This window comes from Amblyraja radiata, chromosome 1, assembly GCF_010909765.2.
Source record: "Amblyraja radiata isolate CabotCenter1 chromosome 1, sAmbRad1.1.pri, whole genome shotgun sequence".
NCBI lineage: Eukaryota > Metazoa > Chordata > Chondrichthyes > Rajiformes > Rajidae > Amblyraja > Amblyraja radiata.
In genome coordinates this window covers 100,639,176-100,657,535 of record NC_045956.1, presented here as the reverse complement: position 1 = coordinate 100,657,535, position 18,360 = coordinate 100,639,176, and the positions used below count along the sequence as shown (strand labels likewise).

General features: G+C 44.7%; 1 protein-coding gene and 1 long non-coding RNA gene across 2 annotated transcripts in view; one reads left to right on the top strand and one right to left on the bottom strand.

Moving 5' to 3' along the window:
- Window positions 1-455: 455 nt before the first annotated feature.
- LOC116977020 lies at window positions 456-18,040 on the bottom strand. The gene is made up of 3 exons (XR_004413103.1): window positions 17,928-18,040; window positions 8,817-8,821; window positions 456-466 (listed from the first exon to the last, which is right to left on the bottom strand). It is a non-coding gene; the product is annotated as an uncharacterized LOC116977020 (long non-coding RNA).
- ugdh (UDP-glucose 6-dehydrogenase) overlaps window positions 976-18,360 on the top strand; it is a 45,558-nt gene continuing 28,173 nt past the window's right edge. The window contains exons 1-5 of the mRNA XM_033027167.1: window positions 976-1,136; window positions 13,143-13,306; window positions 13,409-13,510; window positions 16,241-16,441; window positions 16,843-17,040. Coding sequence (XP_032883058.1) covers window positions 1,106-1,136; window positions 13,143-13,306; window positions 13,409-13,510; window positions 16,241-16,441; window positions 16,843-17,040 — 696 coding nt within the window. The 5' untranslated portion in view covers window positions 976-1,105. The remainder of the gene's footprint in view (window positions 1,137-13,142; window positions 13,307-13,408; window positions 13,511-16,240; window positions 16,442-16,842; window positions 17,041-18,360) is intronic.

Below are 18,360 nucleotides of genomic sequence, written 5' to 3'. Positions count from 1 at the left end.
CGCGGCTCCCGAAGTCCACAGGCTGAGCTGGGCGGAGATTCACGCTGGCGGCCCTCGGCAAAGGGTTCCCAGGGCTCCACGATATTGAAATCAGCGCTGCCCGAGGATGGGAGCTCCACAAACCACAACTCCATGATGTTGAAGCAGCAGGCCTAACACTGTTACTGTCGGGTAGTCATGGTCCTCCAGTCGTGGGGGTGGGGGATTGGGGAGGGGGGGTCTCACAAGTGAAATAGCTTAGGGCCTCTCTTCATCTAAATCTGGCCCTGGTGAAAGTACTTGCGATCGGTCCACCAAGGCTTGTGAAAGTAATTTTACTTTCATTACAACCCTGTTATGAACACTGAATTCTCAAATACCAAGTGTTATCGCACTGCTCCTCTTTCTTTACCCGTGTGCTCCCTCGCGCACATATATTTCTACCGCCATCTCCCATTCCACCCCAGACACGTTACTCTTCCCCCTCCTCCCTACGTTCATCTTCCACCCCTATGCCCTCCCTCCTCCCCCTTCCCCCAACCTCTTCCACCAAATAATCCCTCCGGCTCAAGGTTCCCTTATCTGACACCCTTTTGCCTTATTTTCACTTCCAACCTTTGTCACTTATTCCACCCATCTGCCAATTACTCCCCTCACCTATATCCACTTATCATTTGCCAGAATGAACTGCGGATGCTAGAATATTGAGTAACGCACAAAGTGGGTCAGGCAGCATCACTGGTGGACAATTGCAGAGGCAACAATTCGGGTCGGAACCTTTCAGACTGCTAGAATCATTCGCCAGGCTTTGCCCCACACCCTCCCCTTCTTCTTCAGCTTCCTCTCCCCCACTCCTTCAGTTCCGAAGAAGGGCCTCGACCCCGAAATGTCGTCTGTTCATCCCTCCCACAGATGCTGTCTGACCCGCTAAGTTACTCCAGCAGTTTGTGTTTTGCGTCTCTCAGTGAGTCCATGTCTCGGCGGATCCAAGAGTTGCTCTGAGTTTGGACCCGCCAGGGGGATGGGCTGCGCTTCACCGGCCGTCACCTCATTATTATTCGTTTCATGTTTTAGGTCAAATGTCGACCATGCGCCGTGAGACACGGAAGAAGCATTCAAACTTTGAATGGAGCAGCAACTCCGAAACTTGACAGAAGGTAAATATTTGGTTGGACGGAAGTGGGACCTGCGCTCTGGGTGCGGGGATGCCAGACGCGGGGCAGTCTTGACTCTTGAGTGTGTGAAGGAAGGAGAGGGTGAAGCAGCTCCCCAGCTCCAAGCCGCCGCTGTTCCTCCACGGGGAAACGCAGTCCCGTTGTTTCTCTGTAACTGAGCGCCACGTTTCTGATGCGGACCTCTTTTCACGGCAGATCCGTCCTTTTTAAGACAGCTTGTTCGTCAGTTTATTTTAAGAGTATGAGTTTAACAAAATTCAACCGTTGCGATTAAATAAATGTCTTGTTGGTTTTGTGTGCGGCGTGGGCGTGGCCAGATATCTGTCGGAATTGCACCGGGCAAGGTTACTCCGCGCAACAGGCCGGAGCAGTTTGGTCCCGTCCTGTTAACACTTGCACTTTATCTTTGGAAAGTTCTTAGAATATCTGACTCCCCCACGTTTACAACAAAGCTTTCCAACCACTGTACTTTATCGTGTCAATTCTGGGTATTTTCATGGCGGTGTTTCTTCATATTTCCTTGCGACATGGTTCGGGGGGGGGGAGGGGGGTGTTACATAGAAACAGAAATTAGGTGCAGGAGTAGGCCATTCGGCCCTTCGAGCCTGCACCGCCATTCAATATGATCATGGCTGATCATCCAACTCAGTACCCCGTACCTGCCTTCTCTCCATACCCTTTGATCCCCTTAGCCACAAGGGCCACATCTAACTCCCTCTTAAATATAGCCAATTAACTGGCCTCGACTACCCTCTGTGGCAGGGAGTTCCAGAGATTCACCACTCTCTGTGTGAAAAAAGTTCTTCTCATCTCGGTTTTAAAGGATTTCCCCCTTATCCTTAAGCTGTGACCCCTTGTCCTGGACTTCCCCAACATCGGGAGTAATCTTCCTGCATCTAGCCTGTCCAACCCCTTAAGAATTTTGTAAGTTTCTATAAGATCCCCTCTCAATCTCCTAAATTCTAGAGAGTATAAACCAAGTCTATCCAGTCTTTCTTCATAAGACAGTCCTGACATCCCAGGAATCAGTCTGGTGAACCTTCTCTGCACTCCCTCTATGGCAATAATGTCCTTCCTCAGATTTGTTCGGCCATGTAACCGATTACACGGATCCCTTTCATTTTGCAAAGTTCCTCTTTCTTATTTAATGAAAAGTATTCAGTCTTTAAGAGTTGTGCTCGGTTTCCCCTTTTAATTTGTTCTGCTGTAGTAAGAGTTTACCAAGGTTTGATTTGGATGAGAGTGTTGGATGGTTAGCAAGTTTGCAGAAGTATGTGGTATTGTAGATAGTGAAGATGGTTGTCAAAAATTACAGCTGGATCTTGATCGGTTGTGTAGGTGGGTGAAGAATAGTTGATGGAATTTAAATATTAGGGGGGCGAGGATCTAATGGGAGAGAGGAACTGAATGGAATCCACATTAGTCAAGAAATGGTGTTAGGTAAACTGTTGGGAATGAAGGCAGATAAATCCCCAGGGCCTGATGTCCTGTATCCCGGAGTACTCAAGGAGGTGCCCTAGAAATCGTGGATGCATTGGTGATCATTTTCCAATGTTCACTCGACTCTGGATCAGTGGACCGGAGGGTAGCCAATGTAACCCCACATTTTAAGAAAGGAGGGAGAGAGAAAACTGAGAATTATGGACCAGTTAGCCTTACATCGGTAATGGGAAAGGGCTGTTGAGCCAAAACCAAAAAGGCCAAAGTCGGGCAACGCCATTGTAGTGGGAGACTCCATTGTGAGAGGTACGGACAGGGGTTTCTGCGGCAACAGACGGGATGCGAGGATGGTGTGCTGCCTTCCTGGTGCCAGGATCCAGGATGTCACGGACAGAGTGCAGAAAATCCTCAAGGGCGAAGGTGAACATCCGGAAGTGGTAGTGCATGTCGACACAAACGATGTCGGAAAGAAGGGGATGATTATTCTGCAGCGTGACTTTAGAGAGCTCGGAAAAATGCTGAAAAGCAGGACCTCCAGGGTTGTTATCTCCGGTTTGCTTCCAGTTCCTCGTGCTGGCGAGAGCAGGAACAGGGAGATACGGGACCTGAACGTGTGGCTGAGGAACTGGTGCACGGGGCAGGGATTTAGATTCTTAGATCACTGGGATCTGTTTTGGGGTAAGGGGGAACTGTACAAAAGGGACGGATTGCATCTTAACAGGTGTGGGACCAGCATTCTGGCAGGCAGGTTTGCCACTGCTACACGGGTGGTTTTAAACTGAATAAGGGGGGTGGGGTGTCGAATGGGCTAGTGGAGGATGGAGTTAAAGGGAAAGGGTTTCTTAAATGTGTGAGCGTAGAGACAGAGGGGTGTAAAATGAGGGTAGAAGCAATAGGTAGCAAGGTGAAAAGTAAAAGTGGCAGGCCGGAAAATCCAGGGCAAAAATCAAAAAGGGCCACTTTTCAACAAAATTGTATAAGGGGTAAGAGTGTTGTAAAAACAAGCCTGAAGGCTTTGTGTCTCAATGCAAGGAGCATTCGTAATAAGGTGGATGAGTTGAATGTGCAGATAGCTATTAATGACTATGATATAGTTGGGATCACGGAGACATGGCTCCAGGGTGACCAAGGCTGGGAGCTGAACATCCATGGATATTCAATATTCAGGAGGGATAGAGAGAAAGGAAAAGGAGGTGGGGTAGCGTTGCTGATTAGAGAGGAGATTAACGCAATGGAAAGGAAGGACATTAGTTTGCAGGATGTGGAATCGGTATGAGTAGAGCTGCGAAACACTAATGGGCAGAAAACACTGGTGGGTGTTGTGTACAGGCCACCTAACAGTAGTAGTGAAGTTGGAGATGGTATCAAACAGGAAATTAGAAATGCGTGCGACAAAGGCAAAACCGTTATAATGGGTGACTTCAATCTACATATAGATTGGGTGAATCAAATTGGCAGGGGTGCTGAGGAAGAGGATTTTTTGGAATGTATGCGGGATAGTTATCTAAATCAACATGTAGAGGAACCAACGAGAGAGCAGGCTTTTTTGGACTGGGTATTGAGTAATGAGGAAGGGTTAGTTAGCAGTCTTGTTGTACGTGCCCCCTTGGGCAAGAGTGACCATAATATGGTTGAGTTCTTCATTAGGATGGAGAGTGACATTGTTAATTCAGAAACAATGGTTCTGAACTTAAAGAAAGGTAACTTTGAGGGTATGAGACGTGAATTGGCCAAGATTGACTGGCAATTAATTCTAAAAGGGTTGACGGTGGATATGCAATGGAAGACATTTAAAGACTGCATGGATGAACTACAAAAATTGTTCATCCCAGTTTGGCAAAAGAATAAATCAGGGAAGGTAGTGCATCCGTGGATAACAAGGGAAATCAGGGATAGTATCAAAGCGAAGGATGATGCGTACAAATTAGCCAGAAAAAGCAGCAGGGAGGGAGGACTGGGAGAAATTCAGAGACCAGCAGAGGAGGACAAAGGGCTTAATTAGGAAAGGAAAAATAGATTATGAAAGAAAACTGGCAGGGAACATAAAAACTGACTGCAAAAGTTTTTATAGATATGTGAAAAGAAAGAGATTAGTTAAAACAAATGTAGGTCCCTTGCAGTCAGAAACAGGTGAGTTGATCATGGGGAACAAGGATATGGCGGACCAATTGAATAACTACTTTGGTTCCGTCTTCACTAAGGAAGACATAAATAATCTGCCGGAAATAGCAGGGGACCGCGGGTCAAAGGAGTTGGAGGAATTGAGTGAAATCCAGGTTAGCCGGGAAGTGGTGTTGGGTAAATTAAATGGATTAAAGGCCGATAAATCCCCAGGGCCAGATAGGCTGCATCCCAGAGTACTTAAGGAAGTAGCTCCAGAAATAGTGGATGCATTAGTAATAATCTTTCAAAACTCTTTAGATTCTGGAGTAGTTCCTGAGGATTGGCGGGTAGCAAACGTAACCCCACTTTTTAAGAAGGGAGGGAGAGAGAAAACGGGGAATTACAGACCAGTTAGTCTAACATCGGTAATGGGGAAACTGCTAGAGTCAGTTATTAAAGATGGGATAGCAGCACATTTGGAAAGTGGTGAAATCATTGGACAAAGTCAGCATGGATTTACAAAAGGTAAATCATGTCTGACGAATCTTATAGAATTTTTCGAGGATGTAACTAGTAGCGTGGATAGGGGAGAACCAGTGGATGTGGTGTATCTGGACTTCCAGAAGGCTTTCGACAAGGTCCCACATAAGAGATTAGTTTACAAACTTAAAGCACACGGCATTGGGGGTTCAGTATTGATGTGGATAGAGAACTGGCTGGCAAACAGGAAGCAAAGAGTAGGAGTAAACGGGTCCTTTTCACAATGGCAGGCAGTGACTAGTGGGGTACCGCAAGGCTCAGTGCTGGGACCCCAGCTATTTACAATATATATTAATGATCTGGATGAGGGAATTGAAGGCAATATCTCCAAGTTTGCGGATGACATTAAGCTGGGGGGCAGTGTTAGCTGTGAGGAGGATGCTAGGAGACTGCAAGGTGACTTGGATAGGCTGGGTGAGTGGGCAAATGTTTGGCAGATGCAGTATAATGTGGATAAATGTGAGGTTATCCATTTTGGTGGCAAAAACAGGAAAGCAGACTATTATCTAAATGGTGGCCGACTAGGAAAAGGGGAGATGCAGCGAGACCTGGGTGTCATGGTACACCAGTCATTGAAAGTGGGCATGCAGGTGCAGCAGGCAGTGAAGAAAGCGAATGGTATGTTAGCTTTCATAGCAAAAGGATTCGAGTATAGGAGCAGGGAGGTTCTACTGCAGTTGTACAGGGTCTTGGTGAGACCACACCTGGAGTATTGCGTACAGTTTTGGTCTCCAAATCTGAGGAAGGACATTATTGCCATAGAGGGAGTGCAGAGAAGGTTCACCAGACTGATTCCTGGGATGTCAGGACTGTCTTATGAAGAAAGACTGGATAGACTTGGTTTATACTCTCTAGAATTTAGGAGATTGAGAGGGGATCTTATAGAAACTTACAAAATTCTTAAGGGGTTGGACAGGCTAGATGCAGGAAGATTGCTCCCGATGTTGGGGAAGTCCAGGACAAGGCGTCACAGCTTAAGGATAAGGGGGAAATCCTTTAAAACCGAGATGAGAAGAACTTTTTTCACACAGAGAGTGGTGAATCTCTGGAACTCCCTGCCACAGAGGGTAGTCGAGGCCAGTTCATTGGCTATATTTAAGAGGGAGTTAGATGTGGCCCTTGTGGCTAAGGGGATCAGAGGGTATGGAGAGAAGGCAGGTACGGGATACTGAGTTGGATGATCAGCCATGATCATATTGAATGGCGGTGCAGGCTCGAAGGGCCGAATGGCCTACTCCTGCACCTAATTTCTATGTTTCTATGTAATCACTGGAATCTAGAAGGATGAGAGGGTTCTTAGAGAAACATATACAATTCTTAAGGGATTGGACAGGCTAGATGTAGGAAAAATGTTCCCCATGTTGGCGGAGTCCAGAACCAGGGGTCACAGTTTAAGAATAAGTAGGCCATTTAGGACTGAGATGAGAAACAACCTTTTCACCCAGAGGGTTGTGAATCTGTGGAATTCTCTGCCACAGAAGGCAGTGGAGGCCAATTCACTGAATGTTTTCAAGAGAGAGTTAATTTAGTTCTTAGGGCTAACGGAATCAAGGGATATGGGGAAAAAGCAGGAACAGGGTACTGATTTTCGATGATCAGCCATGATAATTTTGAATGGCAGTGTTGCCTCGAAGGGCCGAATGGCGCACTTCTGCACCTATTTTTTATGTTTATATGTTTTAATACACAGAAATATTAGGTGTTGCATTCTGGGAGCATTAACATGGGCAGAACCTGCACAATAAACGGTAGGGCTCTGGGTAGTGTTGTAGATACAAGATAGATACAAGATACATTTATTTGTCACATGTATCAATTGGTACAGTGAAATGTGTGTTCGCCATACAGCCATACAAATAAATAATAAAGAGCACAGGACACGATAGTTTTTTTTTTGTAAGCAGACATCCCCACACAGCGGGATCAAATTCCCACTGTGAGGGAATGCTCCAAAAATGCAGTCGTCCTCCCCTGTTGGCCTCCCGTGTTCGGGGGGGCTCCCGAATCCCCCGCTCTCGCAGCTCCGGGCGGCCCTATGTTCAGGCCCGCTCGCCGGGGTGATGGAAGTCTGACATCGGGACTGGAGGACCTCCTCAGTGGCTTGGACATCCGAGTCGGGCACCTCCGCGGCTCCCGAAGTCCTCAGGCCACGCTGGGTGGAGATGCAACGCTGGCGGCCCTCGGCAAAGGGCTCCAGGACTCCGCGATGTGTTCAGCGCTGGCCACGATGGAAGCTCTCCCAAACCACAGCTCAGCGATGTTGGAGCAGCGGCACAATGCTCCAGAGCTCCAAACGGCGATCCAGGTCGGCATCGCCCGCTCCGCGGTGACTCCAGCACTGCGCCGCCGCTGTTGAAACTCTGGTCCAGTCCCCGGCAGGAAAGGCCGCGACAATCCAGGTGGAGGGGGGCGAGGACGCGACTCGGAGAATAGTCATGTCCCCGCCAGGAAGCGACTGGGAAACAGTTTCCCCCTTACCCTACCCCCCTCCCCCACATAGAAAAGCTAAAGATTCCCCAAAACAAACTTTTAAACTGTGACGAAAAATAATAAAAAAAGATTTAAAAAACAAACGGACTGTAGGCAGAGGCTGCCTTCAATGCAGTGACCCGAGTATAGAGCAGAGGAATCTAGTAGGAGTACAGGTACATAGTTTGTTGAAAGTGGCATCATGGGTAGATAGGGTGGTTGAAAAGGCTTTTGGAACATTGGCCTTGATCAGTCAGAACATTGCGTATAGATGTTGGGAGGTCATGCTGCAGTTGTGTGACATTGTTCTTCGTACGTATGGCGTGCACAGCCTAAAGTTGTAGGACAACTTGTTCTATTTGATCTTGTTTGAATGTGCACAGCAGGTTGATTGCATTTGTTGAAACAGGGCGGACCACGTGAAGGTTGCAATCTCCTACCCCGTGTGACATTGGTTTTAGAGTATTGTGCTCAGTTTTTGGGCATCATATTATAGGAAAGATGTCAAGCTGAAAAGGGTGCAGAGAAGATCTACGAGTATGTTGCCAGGACCCGAGGGCCTGAAGTTTAGGGAGAGATTGAGCACGCTAGCACTCTATTCCTTGGAGTGCAGGAGGGTGAGGGGTGATCTTATAGAGGTGTATAAAATCATGAGAGGAATAGATTGGGTAGACGCACAGATTCTCTTGCCCAGAGAAGGGGAATCGAGAACCAGAGGACATGAGTTTAAGGTGAGAGAGGAAAGATTTAGTAGGAATCTGGGGGGTAACTTTTTCACACAAAGGGTGGAAGGTGTATGGAATGAGCTGCCAGAGGAGGTAGTTGAGGCAGGCACATGGATAGGGCGGGTTTAGAGGGATATGGGTCAAACAAAAGAAGGTGGGATTAGTGGAGATGGGACATGCCAGCGTGGGCAAGTTGGGCCAAAGGGCCTGTTTCCATGCTGTAAAACTTTGACTCTAGGTTAAGATACTTCATAAAAATGTCATCCATGGTAAATCTCCTCAATAAAGTTTCCAAGGCAGATCAACCTTCCTAAAATGTGGTGGCCAGAATTGTATACAATGTTGCACTAGATGCCTACACAGAGATTTGCAAAGGTTAAGCTACACTTTCTCGAGACCAGGAAGTGTACGGGTAGCCCAACCACAGTGAGCTCCCAAACTCCAGCCATGGACCCACTGAACCCACTCCAGGAGGGATAATCAATAAAAAAGAGAGTCGGGGAAGAACAAAAAGGGCCGATGGCAGATGGTGGTAAAGAAGAAAAAGCCTTTGAAGACGGACTAACGAACAACGGCATTGGCAAAAAAAGTGCTGCCACAGACTGGTGCCAGCAACCTCTCCTCGTCAAAGGGTGAATCCAAATTAAAGAGCCTATGATGCAGGCAGAGAAAGCGGAAACATTACAGAGCTCAGGAAGGACCAACCGATAGGCACGTACAAGGGGAGAAATGTGCCTGTCACACGCCAGCTCCGGGAGATTATGATATTCGAATCTCCCAACACATCCAAGCTCCAAGAGACTGGGAGCAGGGAACTGCCCATTACAGCCCAGCTTCAGGAGACCGGGAGGAGTAAAGCACTGAGCTCAGGGAGACTGGGAACAGTAAAGTGCTCAGCGCATCTCAGCTCAGGGAGACTGGGTACAGTAAAGTGCTCAGTTCCACGAGACCTGGAGCAGTGAACTGCCCAACGGACCCCAGCTCGGGGAGGTGGAGGGTGCAGAGAGGATCAAGGAAGGATCTCGTCCAAGCAATACCACCAGCGTTGCCAGAGGAGATGCCTCCCTTGAGAAAGATGACACCCCAGTACCTGAGCCTGGAAACGGTGCTTAAGTTCACCAATGCTGTGGGCAGGAGGGCTCAGGACAGTGAACTCCCAAGATTGTAATGGAGGTAAAATTGGCATCTCTAAATGTATGCAGTGTAAAGAGCATTGTGCATTGTGTACCTTGCCAAGGTCAAGGCAAATGTGACTTTTAAACAGAGTGTGGCAGTCACACCTCCAAAGCTATTGAAGGTGGTCACGATGGTGGCCCCATGATTGTCGTTATATTGTTACGCTGCCAACCGGGGATCCTGTTGCAGGGAGGCAACCTCTCGATCACTAAAGTCAGGGAGGTAGATGGGGAGCGTCTCCTCATGGCGGATGTAATGTATTGTAACTCTGCTCTGGCTAACCGACGTGTACATCTCGCCTGTGCAGAGCGAGCAGCTGGCTGCCCTCCAGCAGCTCCCATGGCTCAGTCGGTCGTTCTGGTCAGTGACTTCTACTGCATCATCGATGCGGCTGGACGATCCGGTGGTGCTGAGAGCGGACTGGACAGGGCCTCCTGGCTCCTGATGGAGACGGTCAAAGATGCAAAGTCGTGCGATGTCTCCAGCAACCCTGCGGGTGGATTGCAGCCGCAATTCTCCTGGTCGAGACTAGGCGACTCACCTCGGTCCTAGACAGACTTCCTCTTCACGTCGAAGACCGTCATGGTCAGACAAGCTGACATTACATGGTGTTCCTCTATGACCACTGCCTCCAGAAAGCACTGTTTTGTATATATTTTTCATTCTGAATAAAGTTTATTCCTGGAAAAAATGACGACCTACAATGTCAAATATCCTCATGTTTTCTGAACCCTCCATTTGAGTCTTCAATATAATTTCATTACACATTGTCTTGTACAGAGCCTCTGCCCAACACAAGGTAAGATAGACAAGAAAACTGCTAGTCTGGACTTTAAAACTGAAATTTACTGGGAAATATTTTTTGTTACATAGGAAGTTAGACTGTAACAAAGTAGAAACAAGGAACTGTAGATGCTAGTTACTACACAAAATGATACAAAGTGTTGGAGTAACTCAGCAAGTCATGCAGCATCTCTGGAGAACGTCGATTGGTGAAGTTTTGGGTCGAGACTTGGTTGGCTGCCAGTGAATAGTGGAGTTCCACAGGGGTCGGTGCTGGGGCCGCTACTCTTCACAATGTATGTTATTGACTTGGACGAGGGCATTGTGGTTAAGTTTGGGGATGATACAAAAATAGGTGGAGGGGCAGGTAGTGTAGAGAAAGCAGGGACTCTGCAGAAGGACTTGGACAGGTTGGGAGAGTGGGCAGAGAAGTGGCAGATGGAATATTGTGTAACAACGTGTGAAGTCATGCATTTTGGTAGTAGGAATAAAGGCATAGACTATTTTCTAAATGGGGAGAGAATCCAGAAATTGGGACTTGAGAGCGCTGGTGCAGAATTCCCCAAAAGTTAATCTGCAAGTCGAATCAGTAGTAAATAAAGCAAATTCAATGCTAGCCTTTATTTCAACAGGGCTTGTATACAAAAACAGGGATGTAATGTTCTATAATAATATATGTATATGTAATATAATATAGTGCTCTATAATACGATGTCAGAGCGAGTCTGAAATTTGTTTTGCATCGCAGAGGCGCTGTTCAGGCCGCATTTGGAATATTGTGAGCAATTTTGGGCACCATATCTGAGGAAGGATGTGCTGGCCCTGGAGAGGGTCCAGAGGAGGTTTTCAAGAATGATCCCAGGAATGAGTAGGTTAACATATGATGAGCATTTGTTATCACTGGACCTGTACACGGTGGAGAATGAGGGGGGACCTCATTGAAACGTACAGAATAGTGAAAGGCTTGGATAGAGTGGATGTGGAGAGGATGTTTCCATTAGTGGGAGAGTCTAGAATTAGAGGTCATAGCCTCATAATTAAAGGACGTTCTTTTAGGAAGTAGATGAGGGAAAATGTCTTTAGTCAGAGGGTGGTGAATCTGTGGACTTCTTTGTCACAGAAGGCTGTAGAGGCAGTCAGTGGATATTTTGAAGGCAGAGATAGAAAGATAGATTCTTGATTAGTACAGAGGTTATGGGGAGAAGGCAGGAGAATGGGGTTAGGAGGAAGAGATAGATCAACCATGATTGAATGGCGGAGTAGACATGGGCCGAATTCTACTCCTATTCCTTATGACCTTATGAGACACAATATAAAGTAGTTAAACTAATTGCAGCAAATTAACCCCCTGATGTAAAAGAGGCTCGTGTAGAACATAAACATAGATGTGGATTGATTGGATCAAATGGCCGACCTTTATGCCATGTGTCCTTTGTAAATTGTATATTTATATGCTGACAAGTTGTACTGTCCAATCATAATTTTTGTTCAGATCACAGTTCAGGCAGTTTCTCTGGAGGACATGGTTAGGCGATGATTTGGGTCGGAACCTTCTTCAGACTGAATGTATAATCATTGTTCTTCCGTTTCATTGATAACCTAATGTAAAACAGCAGAAAGATTTGTGATTACAGCAGATTCGTAACTTCTCTCATATTACTAACTCTATTCTTGGTTTGCATTCATAGAGGCTGAAGGGCACAGATTAAAAGTGAAAATCTTGGTCATGTGGCCATTTTGCCTTGCAATCCTGGATTTGGCTGTACTGTAGTATTTGATACTTTTATTAAAGATGTTTAGAATGATTGTGGGAGTGATGCGCTGTGCTCAAGAGAAAATATAAGACCAGAACCTTATTTATAATAAAATATTCATGGTAATGGTGCTATCCTAAGGTGGGTCAAGAATTTCCTTGTCTATTTACTTTAGTAGATATGATATTTTCTGAAGAGTGTGGCGGGTTAATTGTGTGTCGTGTTAAAGCTGCAGTTATGAAAATCCATCATCTCTAGGACAAGCCAATAGTAAAAGAAATGTAAGGCACAACTGTGGAGTAAAAACTGTTTTTTTAAATTCTTTTGACAAGAAGTTACTTTGTAAGAATTCCATTATTATTTCACTTGCACTTTATGTGCAATGTGACGAATAAAACCGTATTGTATTGTATTATTTTAAAACTGTGGTACATGGGTAGCTTGCACAATTCAGGAAGGCAATTAACACTTTTCTGGCAGATTGTATCAAAGATCTAAAGCTTTCCCCATGGAAAACATAAATAAAAGTCAACAGCTAAATTAGTCTAGATGTCTTCAGGTACACTGCAAAAGATCCAAGAGGAGTTTATGTCTCATCCTTTATGATAGCAATGATGTGTGGTACAAGATCCTAACGATGGAAGTAGATGGTCAAAGGAGAAGTTCACGGGACTGCGGGGGGCATTGGAACTCTGCTCCTTGGTTTGCTTCTTGTTCCCCAATACAGAGAGCTTGCTGGAGACTCAGCAAAATGATTGGGTCAAGGAAAGAGCATTCACGTCACGCCCCTGTTTCCACCAATCTTTCCACCACCACGCACAAGATGCGCAAGACGGCATTGTATGCAGATGCCGAGAAGTGTGTTCAACTCTGGCAGAACAATTTCTAATCTTGTGATGTGGACTCGATAAGAAGAAGCAAAATGACAGTGATGAGGAATTCCTGATGACAGAATTTTAAAAATATCTATTTTTCACACTGTCTTTATTTTTCTGCAGCTATGTTTGAAATTAAGACAATCTGCTGCATCGGTGCTGGATATGTCGGTGGTCCAACATGCAGTGTAATTGCTCACATGTGTCCCGAGATTCGCATTACAGTTGTAGACGTTAACCAGGCAAGAATAGAGGCCTGGAACTCAAATACACTTCCAATTTATGAGGTACGCCATTGAAATATGAATCCAATGTATTGCTCATATCGTTTTTTACTGATTGCCATTCTGATAGTATAAAATGTTACTTGCTGGTTTCTTTTTTTTCAGCCTGGTTTGAAGGAAGTGGTAGAATTGTGCAGAGGAAAGAACCTGTTCTTCTCAACTGACATCGACAAAGCCATTCAAGAATCCGACCTCATATTTATTTCGGTAATTTTTTTATCAACAACAGAATGGCACTTTCAAAGTAGCAAAATACTCCACGCATTTCACAGGAGACTTTATCAAACCATATCTTACACCAAGGCACACAAGGTCATAAGAGAACAAGCAACCAGAATCGTGGCCAAAGTGCTGGGTTTAATGTAATGTCTTATAAGAGAGGTAGAGGCAGAGATTTCAAAAGCAATTTTCATTGCTTGGGAATTGAGGATACACTTGACAATGAGAGATTGACATTTTTTGTTTAGGAAAATTCAAGATGTTCAAGTGGACAGGTGTAGATATCTTGGTGAGTCAAAGGGCTGTAGGAGAGTGCAGAGATAGGGAAGAAGGCCATCAAGAGTAAATTAATAAATTGCGTAAATAGGAGGCAATGCAATTCAGTAAGCACATGGTAATATTCAAATAAACTGTCATGAGACTGTCATATGCTGAGAGAATGGAGCAGCTGGGCTTGTACACTCTGGAGTTTAGAAGGATGAGAGGGAATCTCATTGAAACACATAAGATTGTTAAGGGCTTGGACACGCTAGAGGCAGGAAATATGTTCCCGATGTTGGGGGAGTCCAGAACCAGGGGCCACAGTTTAAGAATAAGGAATAAGCCATTTAGAACGGAGACGAGGAAACCCTTTTTCTCACAGAGAGTGGTGAGTCTGTGGAATTCTCTGCCTCAGAGGGCAGTGGAGGCAGGTTCTCTGGATGCTTTCAAGAGAGAGCTAGATAGGGCTCTTAAAAATAGCGGAGTCATGGGATATGGGGAGAAGGCAGGAACGGGGTACTGATTGGGGATGATCAGCCATGATCACATTGAATGGCGGTGCTGGCTCGAATGGCCTACTCCTGCACCTATTGTCTATTGTCTATCTCAGGCTGAACTCTAACTGAGTGATGTTAAGGAGGTGAAAATAGTTACACAGTTACGTGGTCAGGAACTCATCCCAGTATCACAGCAACGTTGGGAACACACCGGTTTAGCTTCACTGATGTCAGTGAGAGAGTTGGAATTGGTGGAATACAGACCTGCTTGCAATATCTTTGGTCTTCCTCATATTTAAGAGAAGTAAATTCCTTCCCATCTAGTATTGAGTGTTGAACAGGTAATCGGTAAATTGAGAGACATTGGAGTAGTCAAGAAGAGTTGGTGGTGGAATTTGCAGTTGGATGTGTGGAAGGTGATCCAGTGTTTTTTGATGACGTTACTGAGGATCAATGTAATGCAAAATGGGGAAAGCTAAGGTGAGATGCTTGGGGGACCCCAGGGGAAACAGAAAGTGGGGGAAAATGTCATTGCAGACACTCCTATAGAGCAGAATAGAACCAGACCAATTGGACTTCCACCCAACTGGAGAGACAATGGAGGAGGTTTGTGCAGTGAACTAAATTCCCACCTCTTCTCCTTTAAAGGTAGTGATCCTTGCAGGTGAACGGGTAGACCAATACCAACACAAAATAACAAGATGTTAGAAATCTATAATAGTACAGAACATGGTGGAAATATTGAGGTGGTCAGACAGTATTTGCAGAGGGAGAAACAAATGGAGCATTTCAGATTAATGTCTCCATTAGTACTGGAAAAATAGTTGAGCTGCAATGGACTTTAAGAGGGCAGCAAAAGCAAGAGGGCATAGTATCTGGGTATGGGGAAGGAAACAGGTGTGTGATTAGCGAGAAGACTGAGTTTTTTGAAGAAGTGACCAAAAATGTTAATGAGGGCAAAACTGTCTGTATGGCCTTCAGCAAGGCATTTGATAAGGTTCTGCATGGTAGGCTACTCTGGAAGGTTAGATCGCATGCAATCCAGGGAGAGCTAGCTGACTGGATAGAGAATTGGCTTCATGGAAGGAAGCAGAGGGTGATGGTGGAAGGTTGTTTTTCAGACTGAAGGCATGTGACTAGTGCCTCAGAGATCCGTGCTAGAACCATTGCTGTTTGTGGTTTATATTAATGATTTGTATGAGCGAGGCATGGTTAGTAAGTTTACATACTAGTTTGAAGATTATTATCAAGAATCACAGCTGGATCCTGATCAGTTGGGCAAGTGGGCAGAGGAAAGGTTGCTGGAGTTTGATACAGATAAATGTGAGGTGTGCATTTTGGGAAGTCAAACCAGGGATCCTCACAGTGAATGGCTTGGCCCAGAGTGTTGCAGAGCAGAGGGATCCAGCAGTGCAGATACATGGTTCCTGAAAATGGCTGGAAGGGTAGTCAAGAAGACTTTTGGTATATTGATCAAGAAGTGTATTGAATATAGAAGTTTGGATGTTATGTTACAGTTGTACAAGACACCGGTGAGGCCCTACTTGGAGTATTGTGTTCAGTTATGGTCATCCTTTTATAGGAAATATATTGTTAAGCTGGAAAGAGTGCAGAGGAGATTTACGAGGATGGTGCCAGGACTTGAGGGCTTGAGCTGTAGGGAGAGGTTGGGCAAGCTAGGACTTTGTTCCTTGGAGCGCAGGAGGCTGAGGGATGTTATTAAAGGATTATGGTGCAATAAAATAACAGGTGTATCTGTAGGAGATAAAATGACAAAGGTAGATTCATTGCCAGCAACAGAAGTGGGAGCAATGGTAATGAGTTGAAATTGCTGAGTTATGTAAAAGGCATATTGAAAATTATAATCATGTAGAGGTTGACTTGCGTTCATTATGAGACAGGTCTTAACTTAAACGTTAACATAAATGTTATCTTAAATGTTCTGCTGTCTTTGTAATAGGTGAATACACCCACGAAGGTTTATGGAATGGGAAAAGGTCGCGCTGCGGACCTGAAGCACATTGAATCCTGTGCTCGAAGAATCGTGGCCGTGTCAAATGGGTACAAAATAGTCACTGAGAAAAGCACTGTGCCAGTGAGAGCTGCTGAGAGCATTCGGAGGATATTCCAATCAAACATAAAGCCAGACCTCAATCTCCAGGTGAGACCAGGCATTGTTCTGCCGGCTAATGTGCAGGTCAAAGATATACTCGTTTGCATTAGAAAAAACTCAAATTTTTGGAGAAAGTAATCTCCCTGCATTAGACATAGCAACATTGCAGATGTTAGTAAAGTGCTGGTTAACAATATTACTGAATATATTAGAAAATAAAGTTTAACTCAAGAATTGAAAAGGATAGAAACACAAGGAATTGCAGATGCTCGAATATGGAGTAACTCATCAGATTAGGCTGCATCTATGGAGAGAATGGACGGGTGACATTTTAGGTCTGGACTCTTCTTCAGAAAAGGGTAGCCAGCCCTTGGTCTGGGATCTGGCTTGCAATAGGTTGCCTCACACAACTCCCACGCACTCTAACCAGGGGCCTCTGTTTCATGCAGGTACTCTCAAACCCAGAATTTCTGGCAGAAGGGACAGCGGTTAATGATCTGAAGAACCCAGACCGTGTGCTGATTGGTGGTGATGATACACCGGAAGGTCAGGAGGCGATCCAGGCACTTTGTGCCGTGTATGAACATTGGGTACCAAAAAACAAAATCATCACAACTAACACATGGTCCTCGGAGCTTTCCAAGTTGGTATGTTTAAGAAGGAACTGCAGATGCTGGAAAATCGAAGGTAGACAAAAATGCTGGAGAAACTCAGCGGGTGAGGCAGCATCTATGGTGCGAAGGAAATAGGCAACGTTGCTTATTTTCTTCGCTCCATAAATGCTGCCTCACCCGTTGAGTTTCTCCAGCATTTTTGTCTACCCAAGTTGGTATGCTCACTTTTATCTTTGCCACAATTCACCATCGAATTGTGTTGGTAACGTCTTCCTTTGAAGCAAACTTCTAAAAATGCCTGATAAATCCTGTGTTATTTTCCAAAAATCCAGTTTTCTCTGATTCCTATATAATCATATTATATAATCATATTATATAATCATATTTTGTTCTAAACTGCCATATCATTTATTTTATGTGGCAATTTTAATGTGGCAATTTATATATAAGAGCCTGCTGTAAATCCAAGTAATTAATTTGTCATTAATGAAATATTTTTACTCAGTTTTCAGTGGATTTTGCAATTGCCTAAAAGTAGAATGTGTTATTGGACTTTACGAAGATCTTTAAAATTTGCTATTTTACAGCAGTCATTTAAGTTGTATGAACTTTTACTCACAGCTGAAAAGTATTTGATTGCCTCTGATCCATCAAGTGGCCTTAATTTTTTTTAAATTATGTTTTCTTTTGATAATGAATAACCTATGCTAATCAAGGTATTCTACATCATTCTATCTTCGAAACATTGAGAATTAGTATTAGGTTCTGCACCATTTTTGGCACCTGGATAACCCCTGTAATGTTCTCTGTCAGGCCCTGTTGTGACTAGCACAATGAATTCACGTCCGCCATCGTGTAAGATAAGTTTAATCTGCTATGACTGAAACTTCCAGAAAGTCACGACCTCAGTCACGAGGCACAGGTACATTTGCCAGCTTCTCTTTTGGCCTCAAGGGGCACTGGCATTTACATTATATATTAACATTACATATATTACATATAGTACATTACAAAGACATCACAACCTCCCTTTAATTCCAGTAAATAGAATAATACTACATAGCCTTTCCTAACCACTGGACAGTTTTGCCATGTCCACTGCACTGAATACAATCACATAGATACTAACAAGATTAATAACTTGAATGGTATAATGTTAATTTAAAAGAATATAGCAAAACATCCTAACTTGTTTCATGGGAGGGTTGTCAAACAAAACTTAACATTCACTAAGGGGGACACAAACAATTTTCCTGATGTACTAGTGGCCAGAAGATCTGGGGTAGCGGAGGAACTGAAGGAAATCCACATTAGGCAGGAAACGGTGTTGGGTAGAATGATGGAACTGAAGGC